The 20,003-nt window shown below is 33.3% G+C and overlaps 2 protein-coding genes across 4 annotated transcripts in view; both read right to left on the bottom strand.

Moving 5' to 3' along the window:
* Nucleotides 1-20,003, bottom strand: part of LOC116347161 (5-hydroxytryptamine receptor 1) — a 113,315-nt gene that overhangs the window by 42,314 nt on the left and 50,998 nt on the right. The window lies entirely within an intron of this gene.
* On the bottom strand, nucleotides 10,795-12,043 carry LOC116347162 (pectin lyase-like). The gene is made up of 2 exons (XM_031777649.1): nucleotides 11,938-12,043; nucleotides 10,795-11,874 (listed from the first exon to the last, which is right to left on the bottom strand). Exons 1-2 carry the CDS (start codon nucleotides 11,962-11,964, stop codon nucleotides 10,912-10,914), a joined length of 990 nt encoding a protein of 329 aa, XP_031633509.1. The 5' UTR covers nucleotides 11,965-12,043; the 3' UTR covers nucleotides 10,795-10,911.

Here is a 20,003-nt window from a genome sequence, read left to right as displayed (position 1 = left end):
GTGGATAAACTATATTTTCTTTTGAGATTAAAGCAAAAAAAAAATTCAGGTGGTGAAAGATAAAAGCATTTCATCTCCATAGTCGAGCGGTGAAAATATGTGAACGGCACTGAATTAGGGTGGTGCACATTTTTCACGGATATACATTGAACTTGGCACGTTTCCATTTGTGCCAAAAAAAAAAAACAAATTGATTCTCTCAGTTTCACAATAAGTTCATGACGGGAAGTGTGCAATGGAGCCAAAATAAAAAGAAACCATTTTTTTGGACCACCTTATTATACATATGTATAGGTCTTTATGATTTGTGTGTTTCACTTCATCCATAACCGAGTTTCGGAGATAGTACAAAAATGTTCGACTCTTTTTTGCCACTCCAAACACTTTTGACCATTATCATGTGCTATGAACAACAGTTGTGCTCATCTTTACTATTACCAAAATGGAAATACAATAAAACAATAATGTATGTTAGATTGAGTCCGTTATGAACGAAACATTGAAGAAAATCCCGTATCAAATTTTATGAAGAAATAAATTGTGGAAAAACTCAAATGAATCGTGGTGCTCATTCTATGCTGTAACTAAAATTGAGACACATGCACACATACACATTGATTCAAATTGATGGAGCTCAAAAAGATTCAAACAAAGACTCGAGTAAAAGCTCATATTTACTTATACAATGGTCACAGAAAATGGCACGCCAATGGACTTAAAAAGCTGATCTATACACAACAGGAGACGATGTATTGACGACCAACTTCGATAGCAATGTATAGTCGTTTTCAATAAGATCTGTTACAGCGAACTGTCAAAATTTTGAACAAACAACATACCCTCAACAAAATTCAAACCAAATTGACACGTTTAACTAAGGAGCCTTGTGTACTTTTGAATGGAAATGCGTTCCGAAATTCATTGTATTAGTTTGACAACACAGATCTTTTTGGAAACGACTATACAAACGAATGGCATCACATGGCATTGTAAGTGAATGTGATTGAATTTGTTTGTCTTTTTTTGTGCGTGTGTCTCTGTATGTGCCTGAACTATATAAAATCGAATCAAATATTGATTTCCCATTTGATTCAGTGAGGGTCATACATCGATAGAAAACCCGATCGTTTTTTTATGCATTCAACATTGTCTTGTTTCCGTCTCTTTCACATTACTTTCGATTCGAGCACACAGAGGAACAGACTGACTACCACATCGAATGAAAGAAATACGCCGTATAGTAACCGCATTGAAACAGATAAATTAAGCATCGACAACCAGTGGATGGTGGTCAAGTGGACGATGAGGAGAAAAAACGACCAAGAGATAGAAATAGAACAATCGTTTATATTTATTATTAAATTTGGCTTAAATCACCATTAAATTGTGTATATGGTATATCGTACAAAAGCGATGAGGTCTTATAGTATTCCATGATTTCCATCCACATCCAATCATGGCCATCCATTCTTGCTTTTTTTTCCTAGCGCGTATTTTTTTTATTGACATTTGTTTTGCTCGGATCATCAGCACAAAACAAAGCGAATTTAAATCAAAACTATTTAAATTAAAAACAAGAATTTACATTCAGCGCCGAAAATAAAAATCGTCGTTTAAGCGATCGATGTGTAGTCGGTTTCAAAAAGTGAACACAATATAATTTTGCGCATATTTTTCAATGATGATGATTTATGTATCTTCTTTTGTCACTTATTTTCTCTCTGTTCATGATGGGATAACCGGTATTATTATAATGGCTTTACATAATACCATCACCATCGAATATTATCCGGTCAATAAGTGCAATCACTTGAATTTCCCGGGTTAAAATTATGGTAATTTTTTTAATGGACGAAAGATTGTAGCAGAAATCCAGCGGATCAATCGTCCCATTTCACATCTGTGTGTATCTGCACATATACTACACTACGTGCACAACATGAAAATTATATCCGATGTACATATAAATAGCGTATACGGTTCACATTTTTACTATGTATCAATCACGCTCACATGTGAATCGTGTCCCTTTTTATACAACAACTAAATTTCGTTATCATTAAGTTCGGTGTGTGTTTTTTTTTCTTCTTTGGATTTTCATCGTCGTTTGCGTAGTAACAATTGAAAGATTTCGCTTTTATTGAGAAATTGATGGACGTTCATCAAACTGGATGAATGTAATCAATCGTTTAAATTGGTACAGTGGACTCATGAAACCAATGTGTTTGACTATTTATTGTCAAAACAGTTATTTTGATTAAACGCAACAAAGTTTGACTACAAGCCAATCAACCGGAACAACAAATCATCGATTAGTTTTCACTTAAAGTTTATCTTTTGGCCTTTTCCATTTTATCCACTTTCATTTTCATCTTTCAGCATGTGTGTGTGTCTTTGTGTGGTATAGGTTTGTGATTGGGGTGTGTGGTGTTTTGTTTTTAATTCATTTTTTCGGTTGCATGACATTCCAGTATGGTATATGGACAGAATTCAAAATCAAATTTTCCATTCATAGTGCTTTGATGTCATAAAATGAGTCGGAAAAACTTTGTGTTGACGTTTGCATGAACATAACGAAACGGCGACAACAGCAAAGACGAAGACAGTGATGTAGAAAGAGGACAATGAGAGAACATTGAAAGTAATTTATTGTCATACGAGCCTCGAATTATTTGATATCAATATTATATAAATTAGAGGGGCAATATTTATTTTATCGCCTAAAAAAACAAGTGAACACACACATCGTTCCATTTTAACATGAATATGCATAAAAGGCCGAACGTAATTGAGTTCATTTTTTTTCCTCTCAGTATGTTCGGAAGTTTTTATATTGTTGTCATTGCTGGGTATATCGGTGAAGTGTGCTGAGAAGGTACAATTTTCCTGTTGTCTTTAATTTTTTTCTATTTTGCACACACTTCATCCATAGCACGTGTGATAAAAAAAGCAACTCTGTTTTACAAACAGTAGCAGTGAAAACAAAAGCATATAGGAGCTCAATAGCATTGATAAAATAAAAATCCCGTTGAAATGTTTTGCAAAACAACAACACATGAAATTAGGTTTTATACGTTCAACATAATATTTACAGAGAACAAACACGAAAAACTTTTCCATTGAACAGAAATTTGTCATTTTGTCTTGTTTCGCTTCCAATGTCGATTTTTTTTCGATTTCTTGCCCCCGCCATTCAAGCGACATTTTTCTTATATATTTTTTTTTCACTGTGTGTTTTTGTTGTTGGATTCTTGTTCTTATTGTTGTTGTTCCAGATCTTTGTGTCACATCCTTCTCCTTTTTTTATATTATTATATCGTTTTGTGCATTTTTCTTGACTCTCATTCCATGAATATTTCGTTCTTCTCACTCTACATTTCTATTGTACAAATATTTGTGAATGAACAGCAGCAGAAGTAGAAACGACGACAGCGGAGGCAGCGGTGGCGGCAGTAGCAAAAAGAATAGAACACATAAAAAAGCGCCACACAGTTCGCAAGAAAAAAGCGTTACAAGTCAAACTCGTCACGATGAGTATTACTTTATTTACTTTTGAATCTAGTCGTCAGACGTAAATGCTTATTTTGTAATGGCATTTTATAGGCATCATGTGTGAAATACATACCCCGGTTTGGTCATATATCGTCTTCATAAAATTAAACCATCTTATTGTTTCCAAAACAACGGAGAAAAAAATTAAATTTCATGATTCAAACAACAAAAAAATGGAGAGAAAGATCATTTTTGAAATAAAAACTGATTGGATGCGAACAAATCAACAAATTTTAAGATAGAAGACAAGATGTTGAGAAAAATTGAATTCTGACCGAGATTAATAAAAACAAATTGAAATATATGTAACGTGATTAAAAAGTTAGCCTTAAGGCAAATACCAATTTGATGTCCCGTAAGCTAGCGCACACACATATGCAAATAAACAATTCTCCACTGTTTGAAAATTGAAATTAATTTTTCCCTTCATGAATTTAATAATAATATAAAGAAAACACAAAGAGGGAATGCGACCGTCCATCAAGTCGTTAATCCCTCCGATCGATAAATGAAAACGAAGAAATGTTGTTTCTCATTTCCTGTACAATGGCGGATGCGAGAAAAAAAAAGTTGAATTTTCCTTCTTCCCTTGCCATTACCATCGGGTTGAATGTGAATTTGAACCGTGTGGAACCGAAGACAATATAAAAAAATTGTGTCTGTATCTCAATGGGAGATGTTTCTTCTTTATTTTCGGAAATTGTTTCCACATAGAAAGTTACGTTCAAAGCAGCGAGTTCGAAATGTTATTCCAATGGGAACTTATAAATAGTTTGATTTTATTGTTTCTTGTTTCAGATTCCATTTAATTAATGGCATGAATGCATGACCGCTTTTTCCTATCACCGTTAATACTTTTTGTGTCCGCCTTTTTTTTTGCCGTTCACATTTTCAAAGGTAGAAATTGGACTGCGAACAAGACTAAATTAATTAGGCAAATGCCATGAACAAAAAAAAGGGGAGAAAAAACACATTTTTTTTTATCAGAGAACCCCAAAGTGAATGGCCCGAACATTTTTAAACGATGTTGACATTTGCCATTGCTACCGCCAAGGGTAAAGCATCCGCACATTATATTATGTATAAATGACAAAACCATAAGAGAAAAGCACACAGATTGTGGGATATTTTAAATAATTGAAGTGTATATGCTCACTTAACCCGGTGATTTCGAAATGTTAAAACAAAAACCACCAATAAAAACAATATAGCGTTTTTTCCCTATCCCATTCGGCCGGTTTTGTCGGTTGATTCTGATGTTTTGTTTTTTGATTTTTATTCTTTGTCTATGTAACACATACCATGCACAACTCTGATTAGAAATCGTTTTTATATATTAAATGAATTTCTGATTTATTTGTTAAATACTTTTTAAGTAAGGTTCTGTTAATAATGGGCGTGCAAAGTTCACATTGTCATGCAGACAGTTGAACGACCATATTTTTTTTATTGTTCAACGATAACATGGAAAATGTGAAAATGCAGAATAGATGGAACAAATAAAATTGCGACAAACTTTTACTCATAATACTTGAAAATTCAAGGATGCAAAAATTAATGACTTTTTTTCTGTGATCTATCGCTATGGTCGATTGTATTTGTTCATGCATATATATATTGTTGAAACACGAAACACGCTCGCTTAATTTGTACCCGCAAAACACCACACCATCGATGGAAAGAAACAGAGGACAAGGGATCGACAATGGGAAACCACACAATCAAGTCGTGTGTTTTAGTTTTTCATTTTGACTGCATTCAGTCTCAGCAAGAAACGAACACACATTGTTATATGTGTTTGCAATGGGGGGTTTTATTATTTCTTTGCACGATTAACGTGCATTGAAATAGTGGAATAACGTGTCCCTTTGCGCGAACCATTGTAACTTCATAGAATATTGACGGAATTTGTAATAACATGTTGAAGAAGTGTCGGGTAGTGTGTGTGTGTTTTTTTCTCGTTCACCAATGAATACACATGTCAAAATGAAGTGTGTAATTCCATTGCAATCGTGCAATTCATAACATTTTATTAATGACATGAGGATAAACATCTTATACACTACCACTATATGTATGGAATTCATAAAATGAATTGTTTCTCTCGCTCTCATTTTCACTTCGTATTTACTTTTTACAATATGATTGGAATAAATGGCAACACATTCACATTGCAACATTATTGCAATGCATTTTGAAATGTTTCGGTGTTGAGCTGAGTATTCATTAAATCTGTGCGATTCAATTCGATAATATGAAGATACAGAGAGGGAAAGAGATTAGTGACAAATTTTCATTGAAGTTCAGCACAAATTGAGAAAATAGCAACACTATTTTAGTAGCATTAGACTGTGACTGATATACAGTTGAAGTTTGAAAACGAGAGAAAAATATAAAAATGCGATAAATCTGTTAGCTTTAATGGGTTTAAAATGTTCCATCAGTATTCAATCTTCATTTATTCTGGTTAGAATGTGTAAAATTCAATTGTGTCAACTTACGAATGTACCTTACTATACACAAAAGACGAACGAAAATTGGACTACGTGTAGAATGAGAAAAGAGACAAACCTTTGAAATGTGATTATAATTTGTGAACATCGAATGAAAATACGAGAGCTAAAATATTCGAGTTGAGAACAAAAAGCACATAAAACATGAACCTTATTGACATTTTGACTATGAACAGAAGTTGTCAACTGCATTCATGTTTTGGCTGCAATCAATGGTGGTCGAAGTCACATTCTTTGAACATTTCTCTCTGTGTTTGCGATGTCGATGCGAATGAGAAGTTAGTTGTCATCTTATCGAATGCCGGAAGTATGACTTTTGCATTTCAATATCACTTCAACTGTTGCCTGAATAAGACAGGTAACTTGTAGATGTGCAAAAAGTCCTTTTACTGCCACATTTTGTGCACAACGTTTTCTTTTCGTTTTTTTTCTTTTAATTTTCCTCCACCCACACACTTCTCCTCTCTCGCTTCTCGCTTTTTTCATATAAAAGTCCACATCCAGTTTGATGATCTGGAACAGTGCTGTGTTTGGCTATGCAAATGGAAATATGCAATTAAATCAATTATAAAAGTTTGTGAGAGCATATGAAAGCTATTGTAGCTGTGGAATGGTATGGTATTGGTGTGTGTTGGCAAACAAAACTTTCAATTTGGTGTGTTTTTTCTCTTCGCTTCGCAATTCTATAAATTGAAAATTTTGACCAGTTTTTGGTTTGAATTGTAATAGTGTTGATCTCGTTTTTCAATCTACTTTCAAGCCATTAGGCTGCACTTCAGTAAGTTCAATTTGAAGCAAATGAAATAAAAAAATTAATTATTTCATTAGTTTTTCGATGATTTTATATAATTATATGATTTTTTTGCTGTTTTGTTCCTTCTTTTGTTTATATTTTTAAACAATTGTCCTCTTCAAACGGTAGCCAATCTTGTGCATCCCATTTCTTAATTAAATATTCATAGCATTTCTCGAATATTGCAATAGAGTTTTCCTTTCAGGGGTGCTGCAACAACGTAAAACTTTTTGATAGCCAAAAGTCCATCACTGAAGCACTTATAAAATGCATTAAAAACAATCTCATACAAAAATGGAATGTAATTTAAATTTTTGTTAACAAAGAAAGCTTTTGACTCTTGGACGAGTTGGGGATTTTTTGTGTTGTGGTTATGTTTTTTTTAAATTTGAAATATGACGACCAAACTTTTGCGGATTGAGGTGAAATTCGTACCACCGTGCACAAAGATGAATTGAATTTTGTATTTGCAATATGTGTTGATGTTATGATTGTCATCATTTTCATCGTTGTCCTCATTTGTCGCTGCTCAAACAATAAATAAATTATTTGTGAGACCAAAATTTTCCGAAATTGTTTGTTGTTACAACGACAATTATTATGGTTTGCTGTAACAAATGGAAAGCCATTCATGTTGACATCTGTAAGTGCAGATGAGCATGCAAACACAACCATCATTTCATATATATATATGCCAATGTTTACCCCAATTATAGTACATAACTTTCTATCCATGGTTTCCAGAGTTTGGGTCATCATTGCAACGATAAGTCATCTTACAAATGCACCAACGTTGAATGCATACGAAAGCTAAACCCGTTTTAAGTGCTTAACCCGAAACTAATGTAAACAAAATATACGGTTTTGCATAAAATTGAATATACATTGTTCTGGTCTACTGAACAATATTCGATTTAATACGGACATGTTGTACGAAATTCACACTGAATTCATCAAGAAGATATGGTTTCGTTATAATAATGAAGTGTTACAAACACATCGATCGAGATGGAGAGAGAGAGAGATAGAGATAGATATAGATAGAGAGAGAAGGAGCATGCGAGAGCTGGTCAATGCGGTTTGAAATTGCTTTGTTTTGGCGGTTTTAATCATATTTTAAGTTTATTTAATGCATCTATGAGAACACCGCATATTCTTTAGTATTTGTGTGTATACATTTTGCGGTGTTCAAATTGGGTGCATTCAATGGGAGGAAATGACAGCAAATTTTAAAATTGGCGCGCTGTTTAGTTTCGATTTGAGTTGTTAAATTACATTGACGTCCCCTTTGAAATTGGTGGCGCCACCGTCGGCTCAATGAGACTTGAAGTCTTCACATCCTGTCATTGGGTGCATTAATTAAATATAACAACGGAGCGTAACAGAATGAATTTGGATGGTCGAAAATGATTCGTATATATGGTGCTAAAACACACATTCATTCATAAACAAATACGGAAATTCTTGCTGCATACTTGACTGGAGTGAATGCAAATCATGCATGATGCATTTGGAATGCTATTTTGCAACATATATTCAATGTGCGTAGATGCATTTGTGCATGTGTGGGTGAGTAAGATTTGTTTTTTATGTTTTTTTCTTTATTTTATTTTCATTTGGATCTTTTCACTCCATCTCCAAAAGTGTATATTTTCAAATTCATATAGAAAATTTACCCATTTTTCTACAATGTATCCGATTCAATTTGAAACTAGACCATATAAATATTAATATAAATTCAATTCAAAGAATACGCAAATCCAGTTGAACGCATAAATGGAATGAATTACAAAATGTTGAACAAAACTATCGAATAACATATTTGAAATGCAACGAAGGGTAGTAATTATACATGTTGTGGCTTTCAAGTGTTGCATGGCTTAAGTTCGGCCTTTTATCCACACTCTGTAAATTCAATTATAAATAAAATTTGTAATCTATGCATACGATGTAGAAGTCAGACATTCCATTGGATACCAGATGATACAGTGAAACTCGAAAATGCTGGCACTCTTCCCGATATAAATACATTGATATCAGATAACTCTATCTGTCTAGAGTTGCCCAGTTCTGAGGTTCATAGCCCAATCAATGATCCCTATAGCCTCAATAAAATGTAATATGATTCAATTGTTTGGTTTGGCTATCCCTGAACATAAAGAGCGAATAAATTCAATTATGTGCCCTTAAAATTCAAATGAATAGCCGTCAGTGGTGTAAAAGATTAATTTACGGAATCGGTAATTTTGCCAACAAAGAAAAAAGACCAAAAATGCTTTCGTCATCGTATTTATATTGACAATTTAGTTGTTTTGATCGAATCGGTTGATTTAAAACGTCATCGGTGCGGATATGCACATATATTAACCGAAACCAGAACGATATTGTATGTCAATTTTATCCGTCCATATATTGGATTGTTATAGCATGCATTCAAATTATAAGATTTCCTGCAATTGCTTTATTTACGAATCAATCGTATTTGCAAATGTGATGCACGCCAGTTTTGCATTGAAATTACTATCGAATGTGTGGCCGCTTACCAAACAGTTGCAGGCAACATACACACAACGCTAAGCGAGCATCAAAGCCATGGATTCACATTTGGATTTTATTACAACCTTCATGATGTCGTTGCCGGCATGTCCCATGTGTAATACAAACGATGTAAACTGATGTTATGTCATTACATTGAAAATGTAAAATTAAAATATTTTCGAATTTATTTCACATTTTGTCATCTGGAAAAGTGTGCCATTTTCATTGCCATTCCCAATTATTATCAATTTAGAAAAGTGGCAAAGACCAAGAGTATGAACGTACGTGTTATTTGCAATTCATGTGAGTGGAATACATGTAAAGTATTTTATGCACATTTTATTTTGATGCTTTGGAAATTCCCATTTCAAACATTTAAGCCATACACTTTTGCACATGATGATCATTGAGTTTTATTGAGACGGACTCACAAGATAGATATATGGAAAAGCGAATGAAAACAACATGCAACAACATGAATATGTTACATTTCAAGTAATGAACATTGGGCGCCTGTTTTTTCTTTTGGATTATTTATTACTGTTTTGCATTTATTGAATGTCACACATACATACACATATCAAGTCATATATTGAATTAATGAATAACGAAAGAGAGAGAGAGAGAGGGGGGGGGGAGGGGAGGAAATCACATTTTGAACTAGAAATGATGGAACATATCAACATCATTCGATTCCGTTTTGATGTAACAGCTTGTTATGTGGGATTTTCATATTTAAAGAGCTTTTGTATCAGCTAGGTGGTGACAGCGGTAGTGCTAGTTGGTTGATGCTTGAAGCATTTGAATGATGCGTCATTTGTTGCAATTCATCGATCAACAAAAACATTGAACGATGGAATTATGATTGATTGTGTAATTACTTTGTAAAACTCTTCAAAATAAAAACACACTCACGCCGTAACGGTGGAAAAAAAGCATATTGATGAAAATCCCCGAAGCGAAGCGAAATTTGTTGAGAGAAAAAAGGGAAACATCGATGGGCCCATTAAAATCGATTTATTAAATAAAATTGCTGATTGAATTTGTAAATTTATCGAGCCAATTTTTCACCGAGACTGGCAGTTTTCATGCATATAAAAACAACGCACCAATCACATTTATGTCTACATTCATAAATGTTAATTTAAAAAAATCGCATTACATCGCGATGCTGAAAATATGATCAATTTTATAAATATACTGTACTATGCTCACTTCGCTCGCGAACTAATAATTTTGACAATTTTGATTTTAGTCAATCTAAAGAGTAACCAAGATGGTAAGACTATCATAGTTTAGCATGGTTTACCATGGTTATTGAGGTCGGTCATAATGTTCCATCATGGACTGACACAATGGTGCAATTTAGTTCATGGTAATGCATTAACATCGACACAGTTTTTTATTTGATAAAATTTTATTTTTAAACTTTCAAACAATCAAAAATCAATTTTACAGATTATGATCAAAGTCAAAATATGTAAAGAATAAATCCGTGTTGCAAAGTGATGTTATTCAACTACCGAATACAAGTGCCTTAGATTGAGACCCTGCGTTCTTTGTCGTAAAGTTTACAGCTTCTTTATCTGAAGTTGCCTTGTAGCTATAGTACATCCTTGGAAACCATTTGCTCTTTTGTGATTTTACCGAAAGAAGGGATGCAGCCAAGGTGGGATCGGCAAATGTACACGTTCCATTACTATAATCGGTCAATACATGTTTGGAAACAGTTAGAGCAGCGCCAAAATAATTACTCTCCGAATAGACTTGGGCATTCTGCGCAACCGAGAACCCATTTTGGAAATGATTGATATAATTATTGTATACGTGAAAGAAACCATAACGCATCAGACCAGGAGCTCTACTCTTCAAGTTTTCGAATCGATTATGACAAATAGTTAAATGAGGAAAACCATTAAATTGTTTATTATTATCATCGGCTGGATGTCCCAGCAACAGTCCGTAGTGATGGTTGGCGAAAAAACAATTGCTTATGGTGGCATAATCAGCCTTATCACCAATATATATGAGCTTATCGAGTGGAACACTTTTGTCGGAATACGGATGCCCATCAAATGTGCAATGATCGATCCAATAATTTTTGCCAAAGTTCAGATATAACTGGATGTCATCATTACCTTGGAATTGTGCCGAATGTTTGAAAATTAAATTTTGAAAAATAACATTTTGTGTTGAAGGTGAAGCTCGCAAATGGATATTAAACAGTGTACGCTGTCCGAATGAGCCAATAATAGATTTATTTGATCCCATATAAACTTTGGTTATTTTGGGTGCTTTGATATCTTTGTTGATGACCAACACTTTTGGGGCGCTGCCACCAATGTTTTTGTAAAGATCCGTCAATGTATTGATCTGTACGACGCTGCCCCTCGAACCGCCGGTAGTACCACCCGCTTTTGCAAAACCAACCATACCATTCGTTTTACTCATTGGGTAGGCCGAAGACGCTAGAGCAATCTGTAAATAGTTACTAGTATTGAGTCAAGTGCAAGGTTATTTACTTTATACGGTTTTTTTTACCAAACTCAAGGAGACCAATGCTTTCATCTTTGTTAACTGTTAAAACACAACTGATGTATAAGATGTTCAATTCAGTGCCTTTTATACACCAAGTTTTCTTGTTTTGGTCTGCATATTTCAATTATTTACTAATTAAAAACAGTGACAATTTGTTTGGAAGTAGCGTTTGTACAAACGAGTAAGAATTTTAAAAATATTTCTCATCTTTAGATTCTTACTTGAGGTATGCATGTCACAAACAAACCGAAAAATTTTTTAATGCAAAATGTTGGACATTTTGCGGGCGAAAAACAGAGACATTTTTTTGCCGACAAATTCTACTCAATTAATTGATAGTGTGTTTTCATTCATTTGAATTCACGGAGAAAAGACATTGAGATTCATGTTGTTTAGTGTGCCAAAGTTCAATTAGAAAGAAAAGAGACAGTTTTTGGTGAAATTTCTCTCGATCTGTTTTACATAGCTAAAGTGAAATAATTAAAATCTATCATCAATAATTAAAATGTATCAAAAATTTAATATCAATAAGAAATAAATATTTCACTTTAATTATTTAATAATTGTTTACGGCACGTACCAATTTTAATTTATCTATATGGAAATGGTTTATAATTCTAATTACCGTCATATATATTGGCACTTAAATTTTGTCTTGTGACACACATTTGTTTTGGTTAAACCAGAATTCGGTACAATAAACTCGTTACTTCTTCTCAGAACAAGAAAACAAGTGAGCGCAAGTTATTCTGGCGCACATTTTAATTAACATTTTTCTGAAATTGTCAATATGTTTTAATTGAAAAAAATTCTGAAGAAAATATCATTTAAATGTCAATAGATAAACATAAGGACCCAGTATTACATTTAAGTATATTTGGTGTCAAAAAAAGGATCGAGTACTATCTGTCAAAATATTTCCCCCTATGCCAAGCGAAATTAATTCGATATACGGCGCTGATGTAAATGTCACTCTGTCATTTCACAATAATACTTTTTTGGCTTGACAATATATAAGCTCTTCATTTAAAATGCATACACATTCATAATTATTGAATCGTTGAAAAAAATATGTCATAAAATATTTTTCTAACATTTTTCATTAAAAAATTTATTAAAATTTTTTTTTTATAAAAAAATTAATTTGTTTATAAATGACAATAATTTCAACAAAAAATGTTTCATCGATTAAATAAGAATCCAATGTAAATAGTAATGACAATGCGACACCTACCGTAAAAATGCAAAAGGAAACTTAGTTGGTCTCCATTGTAGCATTTTGGTCCGCCATGACAGCATCTTCGTTTTACTTGACCAATCACAGAGAAGCAAAACGAAGATGCTGTTATGGCGGACCAAAATGTTACAATTCCAAATAAGTTTCCTTTTCTATTTTAACGGTGGGTGTCGCATTGGTATTACTTTTTACATTAGATTCTTGTTCAATCTATGAAAAAAAATGAAATTATTGTTATTTTTAAACAAATAAATTTAAAATATAGAGAATTTTTATGATAAACGTAAGAAGAATATTTTATGATATGTTTCTTTTTTTTACTCGACCGTTCGAAAATTATGCATGTTGAATGAAGAACTTATATATTGTCAAGCCAAAAAATGTATCATTGTGGAATGACATAGAGTGACATTTACATCAGCGCCGTATATCGGATTAATTTCGCTTAGCAAAGGGGGAAACGTCGTACTCGCTCCTTTACTGACATCGGATCTGTGTATACGTATGTATTGTAAATTTTGAGAGAGTAGACACACCGAATCGAAGTTAGTGTTCCTGTGTAATAATCATATGGTTCTAGAGTTGTATGAATTCGAAGATGTCATTTCGTATAAATTTTGCGATAATGCCAGCCACAACCAATTTCATAGGCATAGAAGAAGGAAGGAAATATTTTCGTAAGCTTGAACAAATTAGAATAAATATTCGTTAATTTAGATGTAAAATCTGTGATAGATAAGAAAAAATGCACACCGTGAAATTTAGTTGAAAAAATAAAACGCGCTTAACAGAACCCAAAAAGGTGTGCACCAACCGAAATTGGCTTCGAATTCGATGCATTTAGCAATATAAAAGCGCAAATAAGATTTCATTTCTTCCCTCTTTGAGGATGAATGGTGGCGCATTCACGCAAGAAATTCGAATACTTTATTAATGGCATACATTTAAACAGAGTGATTGTTTCGAAACAAGTGATTACATTTTGATGTGAATAAAATTCGATTGTGAATGAATCTAGTGCAGAGATTTCTATATGGAAAATGAATAAATGCCATACAAACACGGCGAATAAAGAGAACCGAGAACATTTAATATGTAATTAATACTAAATTAGCATGTAATCCAATAAATTAATGCACATCATGTGGCGGAGCGGAGAGAAATACAAAAAAATCAATTGAACATTTCTCACACAGACATGCACGCATATGCGCACGCGATAAATTCATGAATACAAATTTATTCAAATATCAATATTTACACATGTGATGGACGCTCTTCAATATTTAAACGCGTTTCGTTCTTCGATTAATTTTATTCAAACCAAAAGGCTAATAAATATCAAACTAAAATTGCATACATCTAGTTATACGGATCGTTCATTTTTCAGCAAATCTTAATATATATTCAAATTGGTATGAAACCATTTGCGGAAATACACACACACACATTCGCTGATGGATATTTGAATGTTGTTGCGTCTGGAAAATTTAATATGCTAGACATGATTGTACAGATTACAGAAAATAACTACCAAAATTGGTTTACTAAAAAATTACCCTCCCGAACAAAATCAAATCATGGATAATGTTCATTTTGCCAGACAAAAATTACTAGACATTTTTCCTAATTCATATGCTTGTTTTATCATCATCATCATCATCATTTTTGGCATGTGATTTCTCAATTAAACAATAATCTTACGTTATCGTTCGTTGGTCAGTCGGCAATTTGGCGGCAGACGCTTACCTGGAAAACAAAAGAAAAATCAACGTTAGAAATTATTGTTATCGTACACACAGTATCTTATATAGATTTTTGTTGTTGGCGGTGATGAATACATCGGTTTTATGCAGTGTGACTAGCAATTTTGATGAAAACAAGATGCGATTATCCAATCTCTAAATGGATTTTGCGTAATTTTTTTTTCGGCGAAAAACGAATGGGGCTAACGATATAATAAAATATATGTTTACTATTCAGATGAAGCAATCATTCTCTAATCATTAATCATCGAAGCCACAAACTTTCTATTCGAGCTAAAGCAATAAAGAAAATGGCCTCAAATTGAGATATGGTAGATTTGCGTTGGTTGAAAACTTGGTAACTGCAAGAACAGTAACAATGGTCTCTTTCGAAAACAAATATATAACTAATAAATTTCCATTCTAGGCAATTTTCGGTAAGTAAAATCGCCATTAAATCAACTATTTTGGAAAGCGATTTATTGTTTTTTATGCATTTATGCTACATGCAATTCCCATTCAATTTATTTAAGGTTTTTGGGAAACTTTTTACTGCATGACATTTTTCAAGCCCAACGAACCATAGTTTTTCTCACAGCAAATGAGTGTTTTTACATTTCACGTTTTCAGATCAAATTCAGAGAATCGTGCTTCGAGTAAATTGTCACCTAACACGTACAAAACATGCGAGCAAAATGAAATGAGTTCATTCAAATGATTTGGTCACAAAAAGGTAATGTTACATTAAGTGTGTATATAAAATGGACGATGGTTTAGGTTCGACGTTTTCCAAATGATGGCTTTTATTGAAGCATAGTTATATGGTACAATAATGTTAGGTATAAATATATATTTCTTTTAAATAATAATTTTCCAGTTTTTATTATACTTAGTCATGAAAATTGTTTTTTTTTTGCACTACTTGAAATGTTGGCTTGTGGTTTTGTTAAGTCTCTTCAAATTCATTTGATTTTAATCAATTTTTGTTTTCTTCAATCATTTCTAGTCGGTTTTAGTCGACTTAGTTTGGCACGATTAAAATCATTTAAAATTGATTAAAAAAATTATGAAAGCTTAAGGGCAGTGGTAAATCGTGCCTACATTTCATATAGTAAAAACGTTGTTTGTCGAAAACAAACTAAAAGAAACAAGGATGTGAGCGAAATGAAGCGAGTGAGTACCCTTGTTTACAACAAGTACTGTACTTTATACACATACACGCAGAACATTGGACAACCGGAGATGGGGGCTGTGCGAAATTGTCGCATCTCACAAACCAGCTACGGAAAGTGAGCGGTATTAAAACGGAAGTGATATTTTTTCTTTTAAATGAGACTTTTGTTGCTGTTACGCACCCAACAGCCAATAAATTGATGGATGGAATTCAAACAAAATGAAAATCAATAAAATTCATGATGATCGCATTAATTCATTGGATAGAAATTCAAAAGAACACAAATCTGTCAAACCAATCAATTATTCAAAGTTGATAAAGACTATAAAATGGTTCTCATTCTAAGGTCTCTCTCCCTTCCCGTATACTATTGAGATAAATGACTAGAATTCAACATGATTTATTCGTTCATTTGGGCAAACGATTCATTCGATTCAACATCCTGCCTTTTCTCTCTCGCTCTCCTCTTTGCCACTTGAATACACGGTACCACAGACATTTTGTGACTGTAAAGAGTACATCTTAAGCGGCTTGAAATTTAAAAATCATTTCATTCATCATTCATTCGATTTTAAATGAAAGTAGAAAAATCCATACAAATATGATTTTCGTTTTGGTATCGTATCAATGGCACGGATTGAAGTCAATTTACGACAATCGACGTTATTCTAGGCTGATATTTAAATAAAAGACCAAAATACCCACCGAAAGACTTGCAAAATCCGCGATGAATGCGAACAAAACAAATCTCAGGAATAATAATATGAATGGATATTTCTTTAATGAATGCTCAAAATGTTGTTTGAATCATCTATTCAAATCCAATTCAACCTACTTTAAGCATACAAAAATAAAAAGAAAAACCCTATTTTCCCACCTCGTGTGGGTGCCATCATTCTGAATCAGATTCCATCATGTTGTTGAATATGCTTTATACTCACAAATCCTTCACCTCAGTCCTTTTTGTATTCGTATAAGCGCACAAACATACATGCATTGTAATTACGATGAAACACGCGATTCCGCCGAATACCTTGCAATATTGGTCCAACAGAACAAATTTTTTATTGCTTTATTGTCGAATGTGTCGTAAAAAGGGCTTTGACGAGAGAGAGAGAGAGAGAGAAAAAAAAAAGAAAAAACGCACACGTATACTAAACAAAAGCTATTCATTTTGATGTTATAGATAAGCAGCACAGGCAGTAGCACTGTCGCGCGACACTAGTTCTGTTTGATATTCTAGCTGAACGGTAACATACACGTTTTTATTTTACGATGAATTGATTTTTCGTCTTTGTTAATTTGATATCGTCACAAAACAAAAAAAAAAAAATAAACAAGCCCAACAAAAGAAATAGCATGTGACGTGGAAATATGAGCGGACACTGTAAATACATAAAAATCAACATTTTACGAAGTGTTGATAAAACGGGATAATCGGTTGCCGCGCATAATTTTAAGTTGGAACCAAATATTTCAAAGTCATATAAAAAACAACTGCCATAAATTCCATATTGCAGATCAGAGCATCAAATTTGGATTTTTTTTAATACATAATGAATGGTGGCCGTGGAATTTTTCGGGTGGATATTATCTAGAACCAAGTAAATTAGAAGAAACACACATTCTATGGTAAAATCTTTTTATAAATGGACTTGTAATTAAAATCTGATGATTAATGCCTCAATATTTATTCCTACTCTCAAAAGGGTCCAGTATACAGGGACACAAAATCCGAACGCTAAAACATTTTGCCCGAAGTATTTCCGTTGTTACTTTTACGAAAAGTTCTTAATAAATCACCAACACACACTTGGCTCTTTTGCCGTTTCGTGATGCCGTTCATTCGAGACGAAATAATTTTTAATAAAAGTTGCGTCAACACATTAAGTAGTTACTTTGATCAAAACTCACTTTTCATTGACTAGATAATAATTCTGAATGTGTGCCTTGTCTTTAACCAGGCCGTCATTGCTGATTCGGTCAATAAACCAACTGTTTCTGACCGCGGCCATAACTTTTCCCTAAATATAATTTGTACGAGCAATGTGGAAAACAGCATTTCCGCATGTTGATGGAAAAACTGTCACAAGTCTACTTGTGTCATATAAAACACCAAATGTCCATCAACGACACCATCAACGGAAAAAAGTGATTTGCACGCAATAGCTGACGAATTAAACACCTGCAACCATTGAACGGTGGGAGTCCTAATGTATTCAAGGTGTTTACGTTTTATATTTGTGGATGGATACGATGCGAGGGCCTATCTTCTTCGAAAACAATGTTTTTCTCTCTGTGTTCGTCTCTTCAAAACCTGCCAAATGGATAAACATTTACCGCACATTGCTATACATTTGAATTCGCTGTACATAAAATGTTGGAAAATTTTCAATTTTTCACTCGTTATTTACGAGGTTTGCTTTCTCATTTCACAGCCGTGTTACAAGTGTTTTCAATGGAGATTATAATGATAAAAATTGTGCGCTTTGCTTTATAGAATTTTTTTCTTTTGATAGCGCGATGGCGAAAAGAGCTGGATAGAATTCGACTCATGAAATATTATGTCGCGCATTCAACACGACGATCTTTTAATTTGATAATAGATTAATTTTTCCGAGGGGTACTTCGGAGATTTATATGGATTAAGTATATAAAGCTAAAATGCTACTCCAGATTAATATTGATTTTTAATCACATTGAGTTTCCTTTAGCTCATAATGATAATTTCCCATTTGTATGGTACGGTAGCCGAACATATGGCAGTGAAGTAGAATGGATCCCGCTCGTTTTTTTATGTATTTACAAAAGATTGTCCCGTAAATTTTCCGTTTTGTTTGCGAAATAATAAATATTTATTGTCATAGAAAGTTCAGTGCAAGAAAAAAAACCGTTGTATTGGTGAACATTGTATTTGATAAATTTATAACAATATATACGGCACATGGTTGAATAGAATGAATGAAAAAAGTTGTTGTCATTGATTTTTCTCTCTCTCTTGCTTAAATCGACCAAACATTAGGATATTGGAATCGCATTTTTCTATTGCCTGCCATTGTTCTAGTTGTTGTTGCTGTTTTTTCTATCCTCCCCACGTTCAAAATTTCAATTTTAAAACGTATGGTTTTATCGGTCGGAAATACTATTGCATTAATTTTTGGAATTTCAATTCAAGCATAACACGAGATGGGCGCTTGTTCGACCGTGATACGAACACTGAATGCGTTGCATGCACCAGTTAGGTGCAAACTTAAAAAATTGAAAACAAAACGTTTTGTGTGTTGGGCAAAGTGCATAATGGCATGTGCATGTTTACTTGAGCTTTTTGTACGACATGATCTTCTCGTTGTTGTTTTTTTATATATATGATGTGGTCCTTATCCTAATTGCATATTGATACGAAATTTACATTTCAAAGTTGAATTTGTTGGTATTTCGTTAGCACGTGTTTATTTGTGTGCATTCATTGAATTCAGTATGCAGTTTGGATAATCGAAAGCTTTGCGACGAGACAAATAGAGGAAATAAAATCTCCGATTGGTTCGCTAGACTGGTTCATCGGCTGGTATTTTTAATCAATGCCATAGTTTCGGTAATTATTCGATGAACATTCAATTATTTCTTCGATGATCAAGAGATATACGCACATGTCGAAAGGGATTTTAACACACTTAATTTCATGCATCCATAATCATAATGCTGTGATGATGAAGTACTGAACAGAAGAAAAAAACAAGGGAGAAAGAGTCGGTAGAAAGTCGAATCCATCAGTTATTTGGCCATATTTGAGTTGAGATCGATTGTAAATTTGTTATAGCACAAAAATCACATAAACCCAATATCCGATTAATTTGTTTGAGGAACGAACATACGAGGGTTGCTCCATAATTTTTTTTAAAAACATATATAACAC

The sequence above is a fragment of the Contarinia nasturtii genome, unplaced genomic scaffold, assembly GCF_009176525.2.
Source record: "Contarinia nasturtii isolate CC-2019 unplaced genomic scaffold, AAFC_CNas_1.1 Cnas_scaffold_1699, whole genome shotgun sequence".
NCBI classification, from domain to species: domain Eukaryota; kingdom Metazoa; phylum Arthropoda; class Insecta; order Diptera; family Cecidomyiidae; genus Contarinia; species Contarinia nasturtii.
Note: the sequence above shows the minus strand (reverse complement) of the source record. Positions and strands in the feature narration are given on the sequence as shown.

Coding starts and splice junctions, on each gene's coding strand:
- LOC116347162 (XM_031777649.1), bottom strand. CDS start 11,964: ATGAAAGCATTGGTCTCCTTGAGTTTG. Junction 11,875..11,937: donor CATTGGTCTCCTTGAGTTTG/GTAAAAAAAACC, acceptor AACTATTTACAG/ATTGCTCTAGCGTCTTCGGC.